This window comes from Alosa sapidissima, chromosome 2 (genome assembly GCF_018492685.1).
Source record: "Alosa sapidissima isolate fAloSap1 chromosome 2, fAloSap1.pri, whole genome shotgun sequence".
Classification (NCBI taxonomy): domain Eukaryota; kingdom Metazoa; phylum Chordata; class Actinopteri; order Clupeiformes; family Clupeidae; genus Alosa; species Alosa sapidissima.
In genome coordinates, this window is record NC_055958.1 from 4,772,107 (window position 1) to 4,789,265 (window position 17,159).

At 41.1% G+C, this 17,159-nt stretch overlaps 3 protein-coding genes across 23 annotated transcripts in view; 1 reads left to right on the forward strand and 2 right to left on the reverse strand.

The window, feature by feature from the left end:
- The window catches only part of lrrfip1a (leucine rich repeat (in FLII) interacting protein 1a), a 49,994-nt gene that overhangs the window by 1,672 nt on the left and 31,163 nt on the right, over window positions 1-17,159 (reverse strand). For 13 of the 20 annotated variants that reach the window (XM_042073148.1, XM_042073140.1, XM_042073154.1 and 10 more), the window contains 4 exons: window positions 15,229-15,321; window positions 14,902-14,994; window positions 14,560-14,683; window positions 9,914-13,579 (listed from right to left, as the gene is read on the reverse strand). In XM_042073148.1, coding sequence (XP_041929082.1) covers window positions 10,797-13,579; window positions 14,560-14,683; window positions 14,902-14,994; window positions 15,229-15,321 — 3,093 coding nt within the window. In that variant the 3' untranslated portion in view covers window positions 9,914-10,796. Of the gene's footprint in view, window positions 1-6,803; window positions 8,313-8,432; window positions 8,538-8,729; window positions 8,810-8,915; window positions 9,037-9,160; window positions 9,211-9,913; window positions 13,580-14,559; window positions 14,684-14,901; window positions 14,995-15,228; window positions 15,322-17,159 lie in introns of those variants that run through there. The other 7 variants (XM_042073186.1, XM_042073173.1, XM_042073232.1 and 4 more) reach the window with 5 other exon arrangements.
- maip1 (matrix AAA peptidase interacting protein 1) lies at window positions 384-3,470 on the reverse strand. Its single transcript, XM_042074427.1, has 5 exons — window positions 3,069-3,470; window positions 2,526-2,597; window positions 1,858-1,984; window positions 1,535-1,685; window positions 384-1,360 (listed from the first exon to the last, which is right to left on the reverse strand). The coding sequence occupies exons 1-5, from the start codon at window positions 3,384-3,386 to the stop codon at window positions 1,282-1,284; spliced, it is 747 nt and encodes a 248-aa protein (XP_041930361.1). The 5' UTR covers window positions 3,387-3,470; the 3' UTR covers window positions 384-1,281.
- tyw5 (tRNA-yW synthesizing protein 5) lies at window positions 3,446-6,312 on the forward strand. Of its 2 annotated transcripts, none has more exons than XM_042074039.1 (8): window positions 3,446-3,718; window positions 3,967-4,121; window positions 4,225-4,294; window positions 4,399-4,443; window positions 4,689-4,826; window positions 5,087-5,174; window positions 5,497-5,613; window positions 5,741-6,312. In XM_042074039.1, exons 1-8 carry the CDS (start codon window positions 3,542-3,544, stop codon window positions 6,082-6,084), a joined length of 1,134 nt encoding a protein of 377 aa, XP_041929973.1. In that variant the 5' UTR covers window positions 3,446-3,541; the 3' UTR covers window positions 6,085-6,312. The 2 variants fall into 2 exon arrangements, with proteins under 2 accessions (XP_041929973.1, XP_041929983.1); XM_042074049.1 differs by having other exon boundaries at window positions 3,632-3,828.

Below are 17,159 nucleotides of genomic sequence, written 5' to 3' on the forward strand. Positions count from 1 at the left end.
TAACTGACCAATAGAAACTAAGAGGCAAGACCGACGTCACGGGTCCACCAGCTTTTTCGTAAAAAAAAAACGTTTAGCGAAACCAGCTGGTTTTTACAACTTGTAAACCTTGTCAACATTACCTCCGTTTTAGTAAGAGTAAAATAAAAATGCTTAACTTTAACGAATAGGAAAAATGGCACTTCAAAATGGGCAAAACAGTTGTTTTTTTAAGTGACAGGTCTTTCCTGAACATGGGAGTGGATTTGTAGATTTTTAACGTAATGCAGTGGGCTAAGCAAAGAAAAGATCAACCACGTCCAGCCCTTCAACTAATTAACATTATTTTAAGAACATTTACCAGGGGGTTGAATAACTAAAGACAATTTTAGTTTTGACTTTAATTAAGATTTAAAATGTATTTTATTATGAATGTCTCAGCAGTCAAAGTTCAGCTGTGTCAGCTGTCACAAACACAAATCTCAGGTGCTACATGGGTCATCCTATCTCTCACACATCATCTGACACACTGTGTGGTATGATCTCATAAAACATTCAGGTGACATCACACAACAGCACATAAAAAATAGAAATACTCAGCTCAAAATAAAATTGGGCTTCTAGTTTCACACAGTGTGTGGACGAGGCCAATCACTTGACAGAGCTTTCAGATTCTTCCAAGAGGTCTCCACAATTTAGAGCTTTTAATTGTGACAAACCATACAAGGACAGAAGACACATAGTAGAATACAGCTCTCTGTATACTGGTTGAAATATATAAATAGATGTATAGATTATGCAGGGAATGAAAATATGTTTGAGGCAATCACAAAAACATCCTAAACCACCTGTGCCTGGCCATTCTCTCAGCTGGACCCAATATAGAGATATGAACAAAGACAAACTCTGCAGCTGACCTAAGACTAAGACTAGCAGTCACATCTCATAGACATGGACTGTATGTTTTCCCTCTCTGACCCTTTTACTCTTGTTTGTTGGGTGTTAACCGAAGACTTTAACCAAAGTCACACACCAGTGAAGTTACAATGATACAAACATTACAAAGGCAACTTTTCCCAGTGAGCTTGGCTAGGCAATAAAATCCCTTGCTGTTTCAAGTGAGGTATGGTCATCTCAGATTTCAACGTGTGTGGACTGGAAAACTGGAAAAGTTCTTCCAGCGTTGCTCAATAAGGGACCCTGAACTTCAGGGCATTTCATATTCAAAAGTGCAAACAACAAAAAGTAAAGAAAGGGAGAGAGCCCCTTGTCTACCCTCAATCTATTTACTTTCACTGAACTTCAGTCGAGCAGCTTGGAGTGTTCTATTCGGGTGATGGTCCAGTCGGGTACCACTCCCTGGGTAAATTCCCTCTGGAACCTGTCAAAGATGGTGCAAAAGTGGCATCAACATATCATTGACATCTTTAAGTCTGTAGGTTAAAAATCAACAACATTCATTTTAATGTAATAAACAGCAATATTAATGACACTGATTTATTAGAAATTCTGTCACTTTCAGTCAGACTTTATGAATATGTCGGAAGGTTCTTACTCATAATTGGCTGAGAGAAGGCGCTTGGTCTCAGTCTCACCCTCTCCACCAATGGATACCTGGAAGATTCGTGCCCCCTCCATGGTCTCATCAGGTAGCCTAGCACTTGTTAAGTACCAGAAGCGCATGAGAATACTCACAAATTTCCGCCCTGAAAGTGTGAGAACAGAGGAAACCAACTTATTAGAGCATGAAAACATACAATTCAATTTCTAGACCAGTTCTTTTCAAACAATTAAAACAGAGATTATGATTCCATGTTCAACTGAATGGTGTTCCTTCTTTAGCAGTAGTTTTTAATTAAGCACGAACACGCCTCTCACCATTGTCATCATAGTAAATCCCGACATCGCCAGGAGTGGTGTACATAATGTCATCTGGATCCGCAGAGATGGCCCTCTTGTGGCTCACAGGAAGATGCTCACATTTCTCCTGAAGTTTACCTACTAACTAAAAATAACAGTTAAAAGTTGAACTTTCATGCAAATACACAGAACTTTGTTTGCAGCCACTTGTTTGGAGAAATTCTAACGGCAGTGGTCATTTCTTCATGTCAAAATCATTTCCTACTAAGAACACCTAAGTAATTCTTTGAAAGTCTTGCATATTACAATATCTCCAGTGTTTCCCCTATATTGACTTATTTGTGGCGGCCCACCACAATATCAACATTGACCATCACACAATGATTTTCCAGGTTGTCCTAAATTGTGCTTAAATCTGGTTAACACCATAACCACGCTGCGCTAATTTGATAAAAAACTGTTGCATTCAAGTTAATTCTGCAAACCTACCACCACAAATAGAATTCAATTCTGTGGGAAACACTGATCTCATTCATCAGTTCCTACTACTTCATTATATCAACATAACTAGTCACAATTTGGAACAGCAGGCCAACTGACTTGATGGTAAAGTTATCATATTAATTGTAAAGTCTGATATTAGGCGAAAAGGATAATAACCACGATCAGAAATACACTCTACTTACGTCTTTTGCGACAAGTCCTTCGAGAGCCTCAAACTGACATTGGGACAGCAGATTGGACACATGGGAAAACGCCTGCAATGCAATAAAAAGGGAGAAAATCGATATTTTCCAACTACAAGAGCCCAAACTAATCTCCAGACACATCCTCTTTGCTAAATTATTCTGCATCACGGCAACCTGTGACATCCATCTAACCTCACTCTATGGTCACTGTACTTTCTCCCAGTTTACACTAGCAGTGTTATTATTAGCTTTGATCACATTTGACCACAGATTACAGAGGTTAAACAAAGGCTGTCAAATCCACAATTAAGTAAAAATGCAGTACCGTGGTTTAAAGTCTGTCAGGCTAAAACTGTAGCTCGGCCTTGTTTACTTTTTTTGGCTAGGGAGTGGTGGGGAACGCATGGCTAATATGGCTTGGTTCTGGTTGGCCTTATGTTGACCCCACATTCTCTCCTCAGCTAAGTTACACTAACGTTAGCTACCTGGCTAGCCAGCCTAAATTACAGACGTGGGAAACTGTTAAAACGTGGCACCCACCTGTTTCGCACCTTCAGTGAAATCTTCGATGTTGAACTCCTTATCAAAATATGTCCTGATCAAAAAGTAATATATTCGTGTTCGGAACCAGATGAAAGGGTTAGGAATACCAACTACAACCACCTTCTGGTTTTGTTTGTGCCCGCCGCGGTCCGTGCTATAATTTCGGACCGTAGATGCAACCGATGCCAACGGAATAGTACGTGTGACATTTATTTGGTTAAGTACCAGGCAGTTAGGTTTAAAGAGACGAGTTAGAACCAAGGGTTGCCTGCTAACATTACAGCTACAACACCTCAAAACGGGTAGCGCCATCATTCACTTCTTTTGGGCTTCACATGTCCTGCGATTTAACTATTCCCACTAGAAACAATGTTAATGCATTACATTTCCGACAGACCAAACGATCGATTAAATATCAATCTCACATACATATCTTACATATAACTTAAGAGATATAGCTACTTAAAGATATGCATATATATATATATATATATGTATATCTTCCACTATTTACAAATTGCTTTAAAGTATTTCCCAACTCAACAAACACACATGTTGTTGCTGGGGACAGTAATACAAGTGAACCAATACACGAGAAAACCAAAACGACAAACAGTGAAACATCCCCTGTCAAAACATGGAAAAAGGTAATACGAGGTAGAAATCACAATATGAAATGGAGCATCAGAGAACGATACCAGTGTCAGTTTTCTCAGCAGTGGACAAAGACATCTTTACCCAAAACATTTATCCCCTGGTAAGAACTGAATGGTTAGCCGTTCACCCAATCTTGTGTGTGTGTGGGTCTACAGTGAAATAAACCACGCTTTGTTTTAAATATGCGCGAATTATTTGACATTTATTTATATTATGTGTAATCTCTTGTTTGTTTTAGCGACGTCCCGCGGTCTTAAAGGGTGTACCTCTAGGACCATGCTCGGAGAAATGGACCGTGGATTACCTTTGCAAGAAGGGAGGCGATAAAGAGGTCAAGATCCATGTTGCCTCAGTGCCACAAATGGACTTCCTTCACAAAAACTTCCTGTACAGGTGACTTAAAGCCGTTTCTCTGAAACTATTTAATATTTCCCCATAATTGAAATTCTTGTTCACAGTTCACTAGAACTATTCTGGATGACCAATCTCTTTTTAGGACACTTCAGTTTGGCAAGTTTGTTCAAAGAGCATCTGAGACGAAGCATTCAGATTTCTTCATTAGTGAGGTAAGTATCCTACCCTACAGAATGCAGTTTTATTTATAGTAGCCTACTACATAACTTCTGTCTTCATATGTTGGCTAAATAAAATGTCAACTTGTTTTTAACAGAATGAGAGTTATTACTTGCGTTCACTTGGAGAGGATGTTCGCAAGGTAGGGAGACATACATTTCAGGTGGTCCCAATTGATTATGACCATGATTTCAACCAGGAGAAGCTCCTGGAAAGATCCTCAATCCTCATCCCTTGGCCGAAGGATGTCCAGCTATTTAATCCATTGAGAATCACTGTATTTATTTTAGCCACATCTTTAGACTATTCAGTAATTTAGTGACATAGGCAACATTTCAATAACATGCCCTTTTATCTGCTCTGTAAATTGTTGTCATGTGTGCTCAGGAGCCTGCTGACATCAGCAAACAGTTTCCTGACCTAGCAGAGGATTTCCACATACCTCCTTTTTTTGAGCCTGAACAGTTTTTCTCCAGTGTGTTCCGCATCAGCTCTTGTGGACTACAGCTCTGGACACACTATGATGTGAGACGTGCTCTGAATCCGCTAGCACTGTATCATCCATGCACTAATTTAAATGGTTTTTTTATTATTATTATTATTATTATTATAATAATAATAAAGTATGTGATGAAAATGTTAAATGTAATGTGAAACATATGGTAACGTTGATCATCATAGATCTATATTTGTAAAGTTGTTGACACCGTTGCACAACCCCAAAAGGGCCCAGCCCAGTTTTCTGTCTCTTGTCCTCTCGCATTCATGCACAATTTTTCTTTTAGGTAATGGACAACCTGTTAGCCCAGGTGACTGGCAGGAAGCGAGTTGTCCTCTACAGTCCTCAGGAAGCAGAATACCTGTACCTGTCTGGTAAGGATTCACCAAGGTTAAAGCCTTCCCTGTGGATCAAAGCCAAACAAACAATACTTTGTGATCGTGTGTGATTATCTTGTCTTGTATGAGAGTGTAGTTCAGTCTACAGCATACATGTGTCTTATTTAATCATCAAAAAGTAACAACTTGCATTTATATCCAATAGCGCTTTATCAAGGCACCCAAAGTGTTTTTTCTTTTTAAAGTGGAGGGGGAACCTCACTAACCACCAATGTGTAGCACCCACTTGGGTGATGCACAGAAGCCATTATGGGCCAGAACGTTCACCACACACCAATCCCCTGTCTTCTTGATTCAGGTGACAAGTCAGAGGTGCTGGACATCGACTCTCCAGACCTTGAGAAATATCCTGAGTTTGTGAAGGCCCAGCGCTACGAGTGTGTGCTGGAGCCCGGCGACCTGCTTTTCATACCTGGTCAGTATCAAATGGAGAAACTGAAAGTATCTGTTTTTGTTTTCTGAACAAATAAAGGAAAGAGAAAAAAGGGTACATGACCATGTCTGCAGTTGTATTCATTATTACATCTACATTTGGTCCACAGCTCTGTGGTTTCACAATACCCTGGCTCTTCACTTTGGCATAGGCGTCAACGTGTTTTGGCGCCATCTGCCAGAGAACTTTTATGACAAGAAGGATCCGTATGGAAACAAAGACCCAGTGGCAGCCACGAGGGCCCTCCAGGCCCTGGAGAGGGCGCTGGGTGTCTTGGACGAGCTCCCGGCAGACTACAGGGACTTCTATGCCCGCAGGATGGTGCTGCGCATCCAGAGCCGGTCCTACTTCACTCACCAGTCAGCAGGGACTGGGCAGGGCTGCACAGGAGACACACAGAGCACTCCAACATCCACTGAGACAAAACTGAATCCTGCTCAGATTCAGACATAGCTTGATCTCAGAGTGTTGCTTGATGTCTTGTGCTACGTTACTGACTGAGCTGAAACCAGATCCCTGGCTGTCTCATATTCACTTGTGGCTTGAATCTAACTGGAATGATTGTACATGAGGTAACTATGGCAAATCACTCTTGGGAGGGGGGCATCTTAAGGAGATACCGCTTGCAGAATATTATGATTGTGGTGTTATACCACGGCTGTATAAAATTATGTGAAAAGACTTCTTTGTTTTGTCTGTGATATGGAAGCCTGAGAATTAACATATAAAATCAGGAGTTGCGAGTTCTAGCAGCCGAGTTGCACCAACAATGTCGTTTTATTACATGTTGCGGCAATAAATGACACCAATCCACCTAGCTGGTGATTTATCAGAGAAGACAATTTATTGCACAAAAAATACAATTCATTAGGTTTCCTTCAACCATTTTAAAGCTTTGTAAACAAGGTGTCGCAGCTTCTCACCAGGGCGAAGGTTATTATCGTAGTGATTTTCTTACTCAGCGAAGCCTATTGAGCATCACTAAACATTTCTGTGAACCTTAAAAATACAATCTAGCCTTAAAGTTGAATGTTTCAGCATTGCCAGAATGTCAAAGCACACTGAAGGACCCTGCCATTCAGTTGTATGACGGTTACAGCTTACTGGAGACATGACTGTAAAACTCAAATATTGCCATACCATAACAATCATACTATTACAACACCAGATGCCATACCATAACAATCATACTATTACAACACCAGATGCCATACCATAACAATCATACTATTACAACACCAGATGCCATACCATAACAATCATACTATTACAACACCAGATGCCATACCATAACAATCATACTATTACAACACCAGATGCCATACCATAACAATCATACTATTACAACACCAGATGTCGTAAATAAGCAAAAAAGTTTGTGACTCCATAGTGTATTTGTGGACAAGGCCGTTGTATGTAGATTTGTCATGTACATTGTTCATTTCAATCATAAGATAACGTTGACGGTAAATATTTAGGCACCATTCAGGGTGATGGCAGCCAACTTTGTGCTTGCTATTTATCAACCACGATGCTCTTCTCGGCATTTACTCAAAACAAATAGGTGAGTATTTTCTTCTGGAAAATATGCCTTCAGTGTCAATAAAACAGCAGGTACATTCATGGGAAGTCTTCATTCTTGCAAAAGTCTTGACATCTATATCTAAAACGGTGGGAAAAAACACCTTCTGCTCCTAACACATCATCTAAAATATAAAGCTTGTGAAGTTGCAAGTGCAGATACAGTATATTTCCTGATTGTGCAATACTATCTAATGCGTGTTTGTGTAGATATACACTGAATTAATGTATTTTCAACTGCATGTCCAAAGGCTAAAGTTTTATCCTAAACGCCATTGGTCTCAGACAAACAAACATGAGAAAAGTAAACACTCACATACTCGCATACATTCCAGAAGAAAAACAAATTGTACACACTTTGGCTTCAGACAAGCATGAGAGAGAAAGATGCAAAGTTTGTGTTGAAAGTCAACACATCTTGAGAGAGAGAGAATGAGAGTTGGAGATGGTAACACTAACAGACACCGAAATCAGTTGCAGACAACACTGTTCTAAGTGTCTGTCGGATGCAAAACAGCTAGGCTAGTCTAATTTGTTGTCAGTCAATAGCCCATCTGAAAACCTGATACAAATATATATTGCCTTTATCAATCAAGGGTAAAGGGTCTAGAGTCAGGAAATGACATTACATTTCACTACAATTACAGCATTGTGTTGACCATGTTGTGCTTTTTGCAGAAACACACATACATAAAAGAGTTTATTTCTCAACAGTCCTGTATGTGGTATCCAATGGGAATCCATCCTGATAAGTTTTACCTAAACCAACAGAGGGAGAAAACAAAACAAAAAAAAATTGGCAAAAATGGCACGTTTGCATGTTGTGGTAGTTGAGTGCGCTTTGCATTTTGGAACATCAGAGAAGAGTCTTCCTGGAGGAGTGAGGCAGCGCGAGAAGAGTGGCGAAGCCTCCAGGCAACCAGCCAATGAGGGAGAGGTGATGCTCAGCATTTAGCAGACGTGTGTGTGTGGGGGGGGGGCTCCCTCCCTCACTGTGGACTCGTCGCGTTTCCACGGCCCACCTTTATTTTTTCCAGCCGTTTGTTCAAGTGGCTGTTGCTGGCCTCCAGTTCATCCACCTTATCCAATGCTGAACGAAGCTGCCGGGACAGAAATCAAGCCAGACGTATCAGCTGTGAGACACATGTATGCAAGTAACTGTGACACACCATAACACTGACTCCAACTGTGGGAGCAATCATGAAGCGTCTAAATCGTACCTCTCTCTGCATCTTGCGTTTCTCAGCTTTCAGTTCATCCTCTATTTTCTCAGCATTCTCTGATGCTGACTTGTACCGTGTCACCTGACCTTCCAACCTGGAGATCTATTCAGTAGAAATAAACAACCAAACGTACATATACAAACAATACATTGGTAACAAACATACATACACGGGTCCTAAAAACAATACTGTTAGTGATGTGCATTAATTAGTTTGCTATTTACTAGTTATTATTACACATTAAAACACACATAGATTACCAATAATGAGAAACATTTGTCTGACAGCACTTACATTCTGTTCCAGAGCAGTAACCTCTTGCTCTGATTTCACAAGCTTGAACTTGAGGTCACTAATGAGCCTGTTGGCATCTCCTGAAAACAAACAATAACCTCTAAAGTAACCCTCTTTATTATTACACTTTAATCACTTAAATAGGATTACGAGAAAAAGCATCTTGGTTCGTAATGTCGGACTTACTTTGGACGTCTATAATATTGGGGTCACTGCCATTCTCTACAATCTCTCCCTCGGGGCTAGATCCATTGTCTGTCCCATTTCTTGGTTTTCTTTGATCTAGTTGCAATTTAAGGTTTTTCACCTGGACAATAAAAAACAGGATTTCAATGAATCATCAAGGATCTATTTCAACTGGTTGTTGAGAAAACATTTTTTTTACTGAAGAAACATGAGAACAAACATTAGAACATGTTGTGTTTCCTCACCTGTTCTATAAGGTTCTCCCTCTCGTCAACAAGTTTTCTCAAGCGGATCTCTGCAAAAAAGCAGGTGGAACTAAAGTCAGACAACACCTGGGCAATGATTTCATTATTTAGTTTTGAATCAAGCAAGAGCAAATGGATCGAGTACAATTAGTACCTGCTTTGGAAAAAAGCCAATAGAGTTAACAGGATGGTTTCAGATATATGATCACAGCACACTGAGAGACACTATACCATTTATGTTGAACTCATAATTAACAGCTTCACTTAACTATTACACATGTGATACGCAAGTGATTTTTTTGCAAAGGAGCAATGAACACAAGAGAATGCAGAGGAGATGTTCACATACCGGGATGGGAGGAGCCTGAGACATGGAGGGGGAGGAGTTGGGTCACAACATGCAAATAAGAGACTATCTTTTGTGAGGAGAAGAGTGGGCAGCAGGGGTACGAGGCTGGGATAAGTGTGGTGATGGGGAGTTGTACATGCACAGTCCAAAGTAACGTCACACAGCGACACAGGAAATACTCTCATGCATATCAAAGGACATTGTCATAAGTTGGTGCAATTACAGGTACATGTGTTTCGTATTAAGAGAAGGTATTGACTATGATTCCAAACTAAAACTGGGTCTCTTGCTATGTGCCTTTTGTTTTCTACAAAAACACGATATAGCAATACTACTGTGATGTCACTGTATTAGCAGTTAGTAGTTATTGTTTCAAAGGAAATAAAAAGACCCAGGAACAAATCAAACGTAAGACATGGGATTTTATTTAATATTAATATAAAAACACATAAGCTCTTTGGTTGTAGCATGCCAAGGTATATGTCCTAAGGGAAAAAAACTACCTTCCCTAATTCTCGGCATTGAGATGAAAGAACATTGTGACGGAGATGGAATGTCAAGGGATATAAAAGCCATAGGATTTTACTGATACTCAACTAGGGTATTTTTTTATTGAAAATACAATTTTTCCAAACATAGCATCATCTCTGTGAAGCAGCCACATATATAACCCCCCCAAAAAGACCGTTTTAAACAGTTTTTTACTTGTTAAATGTGTTGTTTGTCAACATCAAGTATGTAATAAATGACACTTAGTGACATGTGGAATCTGACAAGCCCAAAAGTTTTATGAAATCTTTTCTCAACAGACTGTTCTTCCTGGTGCAGAATTGTAAAATAAATAAGTTATTGGATTGGTCTTCTCTCCCATCTACATTCATCATAGTAACATTAATAAACATTATACTCAACACTACACAAGTGAGCCTTGCAAGCCTCCCATTGCTCAAAAACAACTGGAGGTGTAACAACATTAAGCCAGATATGTGCACATCCAGAAGTCATCGAACACTGAATACTTGAAGTGCTGTTCAACTGTCAACAACTCAACTGTCAAGTGAACCACACTTATTTAAAGGTTCATTCAGACTGAAAAATAGTTAAAATATCCAACTTTACAAAACCGCTGAAATGTTTAAAGTAATATTCCAATGCATGCTTCAAAATGTTCAAATAATATGTGAGTGCTGATAGTTGTACTGTATATAACCATTCTTGTCTGATTATCTCATTAGGCACTGAGACTATTTCAAGTGATTATATAGCTGTCCCCTGGCAAGATTAAGACTAAGACATTTTGCAGTCCTCTTTCCCCTTCCCCTTGTTTTTCTTTCCTTTTTTAGAATCTTTCCTCGTTGGCTCTCCTTGTTGGCCTGGCTCTACCTCTGCAACCTGACCGGCTCCCTCAGAATCGCCACTGATTGAACCCACCTCTTTATTTTCTGCGGCCTCAGCCTCAACCTCTGTGCTACTTAATGGATGCTCAGGATTTGCTGGGATGTGATCCATCCCTGAAGACTCAACCTGATCAGCTTCCTCTGCTTTGGGTTCCTCTCCTGCGCTACCCGCTTCCCCTCCAGTAACATTGGGTTCTTGTCTAGTCTCAAGTTCCTCATCCTCATCTGCCCCTCCACCCTCTTGCTGTGTTACACTACTTTGCTCTTGACTACCACTGTTTTCCTGATCTTGTCCCTGATAACCTTCATGTTCTTCATCCACTTCCACCTTTGAACATCTATCTTCTTCAGTTTCCTCTGTAAGGGGTTGTCTGGGGCTATCAGGCAATAATTCCAAATCTTGGTCTTCAAATTCAAATTCTTCCCCCTCTTCATCTTCCTCAGCATCTTCTGCTTTTGACTTGGGTGTAGCATCGTTTGTTTCAGGACTTCCTTCTCTGGGATGGTCTTTGAAATCATCAGATGGAGCAGTGGCAACAGGCTGGTCTTGGATGACTGGCTCGCTTTCTTCATCTGTTGAAGCCATGGGTTGAACAACTTCTCCACTCTGTACGTATGCCTCAGTTGCCTCTTCTGCTTTATCTAGTTGAGTCTCAGTGCCATTCCCTCCAGTGACTGGCAGTGACTCTGTGGTGTCATCTTGACTTGTGGCGTTTTCTGTTGAGTGCAAAGTTGATTCTGCTTGATCTGTCTCTGTGGATTCAGAGCCATCAAGCTGAGATGGAGCATCTGAGGAATGCATAAGTAAAGACCCCTCAGGTTTCTCCTCAACCAACTCCTTATCAAGAGAGTCACTTGCATGTGTGTCTTCTGAAAGGTCACCCAAAGCATGATGCTCTACATTCAATTTTGATTCAGTTAACTGGGTTTCAGTGTCAATGGTCAGTTGTGCATCTATTGGAGTGTCACAAGGAAGACCCTCCACTTGGACTTGTTGATCCTGACAACTCTCAGAGACATCAGTGTTTACAATGGATTCAGAAACATCCACAGAGATTTCAGTGTTTTCTTGTTCATCGATATTCTTTGGCTGAACAACTTCCTCATTCTGCTCATCTCCAGTAACCTTAGGGGAAGAGGCATCCTTATCGGCACAAAGAGTCTCTGTGCCGTCTATAAGGTCTTCGTCATCAGGACTGCAATCGGGGCCACCTGGAACACTATCCGTATTTGGTCCAGATTCTAAATCACTTGAAGGATGTTCTCTATCATCACTTTCAGGATTAGGATGTGCTTCAGGGGTTTCATTGGGACAGTCCCCACCAGTTACTTGAGTGGGTTCGTCTCTTATGTCATCTTTGTTGTCTGAAGCTTGAAGGCAAGGCACATTTTCTAATTCTTCTGAAGCTGCATCCTCCTTTGTATCAGTCAGAGGCCTCATATCTGCAGTGCTATCGGTCTCATCACACACAGGAGGCTGTTGTTCTAAATCACTTGAAGGATGTTCTCTGTTCTCACTTTCAGGATTAGGATGTGCTTCAGAGGTTTTAGTGGGACAGTCACCACCGCTTACCGGAGCAGGTTCGTCTTTTATGTCATCTTTGTTGTCTGAAGCTTGAAGGCAAGGCACATTTCCTAATTCTTCTGAAGCTGCATCCTCCTTTGTATCAGTCAGAGGCCTCTCATTTGCAGTGCTATCGGCTTCACCACACACAGGAGACTGTTGGATAGATTCCACACAGCTGCCTACAGCCTTCCCTCCTAAGTTCTCCTTTCCAGTTTCCTGTCCTGGATCTTTACTCAGTGAGCTTTCCCCCTGAGCCTTTGAGTGTTTGTTGTCTTGTTCACTATGTGCTCCCACTTTTTGCTTCTGCTTATTCTTCCTCTTCCTCTTCTTCTTCTTCCCAGAGGCACTGGTACCGTGAGGCTCCTTAGAAGGGGTCTGAGATGCTTCAGCTTCCTCCTCACTCACTGGTGCAGCCTCAGCTTCAGCTACTGTTTTTGGTGGGTGTGATGCCTCCTCCTCTGCTACTACTGTGCATGAGGAGGACAAGTCTGCAGCACCCTCCAATGGTTTCTCCTCTGACTGGTCTGAGGTGTCAATGCTAACAATAATTTCAGGCACAGTAAGTGTGCCCTTTCCTGCTCCAATAACATTAGCATTCTCAGATTTTTCAGTCACACGTATTTCCTCCACTTCTTCACTAATCTCTGCTGTTGGCTCTCCAGCACACACCTCCTCAACTTTCTGGACTAATTGGTTTTCTGTCATGGGATCCAGCCCCTCTATCTCAGAATTACCCATCTCTTTCACCTCCCCAGGAGGCTTACATCTCTCTACACTACTACCTGAAGCTTCCAAAGACACCTTCTCTTCTCTCGTGACTTCATCCTCAGCACCTGCACTAACCACAGAAGCTAACTGCACACTTTCTACTGTGTCACTGCACGTATTGTTCAATTCTGTATTAATGGTATTCCCTGACTCGATCTCTTCTTTGTTTCCTATAGGCGGAGCCCCAGGCTCCACTGATTGGCAGGTCTCTACAACACTTGCAGGGCCACTGGGGGAGGGTGGGGTCACATGGTTCTGGGGCACTGCCTCATCCAGCTGATTTGGCTGCAAGCCTTCAGCCGCCTCCAAAACTCCAGGCTGCTTCTCCTCACTTCTGCCTGGGAGACCATTAGCAAGTCAGTAACAGGTGGCCATATCAAATGCAGTGGTTGAAGCTGTGACAGTTAGCGCATTGTAGAAGATCAGGAAATGATCACAAAGATCACAAAGCCAGCAGAACAGAAAGGAAGAAGATTATAGAGAGGCAAAGCTCTTGATCCCGGTTGAATCAGATGAGGAAAGCATTGTTCAAAGCCTTATTTAGGCACGATGCAAACCATACCAAGAACATCTGCTGCAGTATACAAGGCCAACTCGCCAACTACCTTTTAACAGGCTGTACTTTCTGCTATTTATTCTCATAGAAGCTTGATGGAATTTGCAGACAGTTCCTTTTGAAATACAGGTCAAGATTTTGGACATTTCTGAGAGCATGTAGCCACAACACATTCTAGGCTCAAGAAATATAACCAGGGGAGAACGGGTTAACACTACATGGTGTGCAACTACAATAAACTAAGGACCTTACTATTTCACAAATGAATTGCAAAAATAAAGTTTACAATATGACATGAAAGCAAGCATGACAGCAACAACAGTAAAACGACCAAAATATCATTCTTATGTCAAGAAGGTATGCAGCAATTGGAGAAAAAATTTGAGAGGAACAAATGTGACAGACATTGTTCCAGTCGTTAAACATTTCTTCAGCTAAATCAAGTGTATCAAATCATCACACCAAAACAGTATTTGAGGAAGTTCTGATTGGCACATTGGTTCTGACACATCAGGACACAGAAACGAGCATTGCTGCATGCAATGCCATGACTGCATTTGAGGAGAGCAAGCATTGGTGCATGCAATGCCATGATTGCATTTGAGGAGAGCAAGCAGGTTTGCAGATGAGGATACAACAGAATTGCTTGACATGCGGGCAACAGGCTGATATGTATGGCAAGCTCATGCTAGGTAAGATGCGGACGCTTGCAGATTTGACAGTGCTATTTAAGCATGCAGCTTATGGCATAAAACTCCTTACCAAGTACACTACTTCCTTCTGTGGGAGATGTCTTGGTGTCAGAGTCTGCCTGACCGGTTCCATCACCAGACTCTCCTGCCTCCCCATTGGTGCTGAAGTCTGGTCCAAGGACAATACCATGTTTCTGGACAGAGAAAATATGTTTTTACACAATTTTAAGTGATAAGACTTTAAGAACACAAAAATATAGCTGATAAATTATTTAAACGTAATGAAATAAGAATGTATACAATACAAAAAAATAACACACACAGAACTGTTTTCAGAACATTTGGAGCTAATTCGTCATTTTTAAATATCTTCACACACCATCGGAAGCACATCACTACTACGCTAGTATACCTTCAAAATATCTTTCAGTTGGACAACCTCATCCCTGAGTTCATCCCGCTCATTCCGGATCGCATCAGAATACTCCTTCTGCCTCTCTAAGGCCTGAACAGCGCCCCCACAGGCGAGGAGGAGGAAGCAAAGGTGGGAAAGGAATGGTGAAGCAGGAAGAAAAGGCATACATGATAGAAAGCCATACAGATGCTCATGCTGACAGAACACATGGGAAACAGAGTAAAACAATAAAGAAATCATGCAGGATATTTCACAGAAGGAAAGAAATAAAACAAAAGAGTCCAGCAAAATGTACTGTAATAGTAAGGGGCTCTCTGAGCATACCCCGATTTTTTTATCTTTCCACTCCAGAGTTTCCTGCAGGTCAGCGACCTCCCTAACATAGCCGTCCCGCTGGAGATTCAGCTGACGGATCTCCTGCTCGGTGCCACGGTAGCAAGATGAAGACAGGAGGATGGGGTGAGGAGAACAGAGAGGGAGATTAAAGGATGAGAAAGACCACAGCCAAGGAGAGAGAGGGCAAGAGAGCGTGCTTTAGAGATCAGAAGACAGCTCCTTCTGATACCCAAGAGAAGGACAGAACCAGAAATAACTACTAAATGCATGCACTTTTACATTGCCTATAAATCAGATGTTTGTTATTAGATACTTTACACTTTGAGCCTATGTTTGATATTATACAACAGTCAGTTGTTTTAAGAATTGTACAACTAACCCTAACTCACAACTACATGATAAACTGCATGTTTAACCCTAGTCACCCTAGCCACCTCAACACTAGCCATAAATACCACGCTACTCCCAAGTATAAATTGAAGTAATCTTGTATGTGTAGCAGTCCCATTTTGTTATGTTAAAGTTGTACATTATTTAATAATGCTATGTACAGTACTGAGACAATGCAATTTGACATACCCTAAACAATTAGTTTAGGTTATAAATGACATAAGCTGTAAAAGACTACGCTAACTAATGCATTTTTGAGAAAATGCTAAATGTGGCAAAATATATATCTTTGGCAGTTGGATATGGGCCAAGTGAATAATTGTACACACTGATTTCAGTCAATGAAATCATAATATGGCATTGTTGGACTTGACGCAAAGCAATGTCCCTACAATCCCACTTAGGCCACAAATGATCCACAACAACTATGTCCTTGCATGGCCTTTTGCTGTTCTAAAACGGTTACCATATTATACATTTCATAAAATTAATATTAGAAATGTAAGTGCAATGTCCTTCTGCTTTTTCTGTCAGGATGTATCTGAATGTACACATCTATTGTAAAGAATATGCTGAATTACAGTAAAGGCAGGTCATTTTTGTACTTGACATTTGCTCATTTGATGATGAACTGTTCATCTGCTGTCATGGTACATGCCTTTCAACTCTAACTAACCTTTAACAGCCCCTGGTTGTCTGGTTGTTTCATATTGATGTTGGCCCTTTTCTTCATTGTGTTGCAGTGTCACCTGAGCCAAGCAGCTGTTGGACACCCTAACTAATCTCTCCCCACAGCAAATTTAGCTTGGAGAAAGACATCGATCTTCTTCACTGTACCCATATGGAACAGCAAGCTGGATTTTTATTCAACTTTTTACATATCCTTGTGCCGAATTTTCCTGAATGTGCATTGGATATGCGAAAGAGCGATTGGAAACCCTGCCCTTTGCCTTGTCAGTCTACTGACTGACATGTAGTCAGTGGACAAACGTTTGTACAGTACATGATGCTGCATGACTGATATATAAGTCTTCCCCTACACTCACAATGCATGTTACAGATGGAGAGGATATCGTAAGATATCTCGAAAATACTTTATTTACTTGCAAATATGAGTACAAGACCACTGGATGGGATCATGGCGAACGTGTTGGCATAATCAAATTGCCAACATGACCAAATCCCTAGGAGGTGATGCAGCTCCAAAACGGACATTAATAAGGTAGCAGTCTACACGCACTGCAATGCTATTTTCAGAACAAGCCCACAGTTGAAGTACGACCTCATTTAGAGAGCTACAATTAGACTGGAAGGTGTGAATGATGTGCTGCATCTGTGATATACTGTATCTGTACTGTGTTCAGCTGAGCTCAACTGGCTCGCCGTTGAGTCTTGTGTTGTCATAAGATGATCCATAAAATGGTGTTTGGTAGTGTCCCAATTTTACTACTATTATTATTATATTATTACTAAGGTAAAGGACACACACAATATTTGCACTCGTAGCAGCATAGCAGATCTGTGTCCTT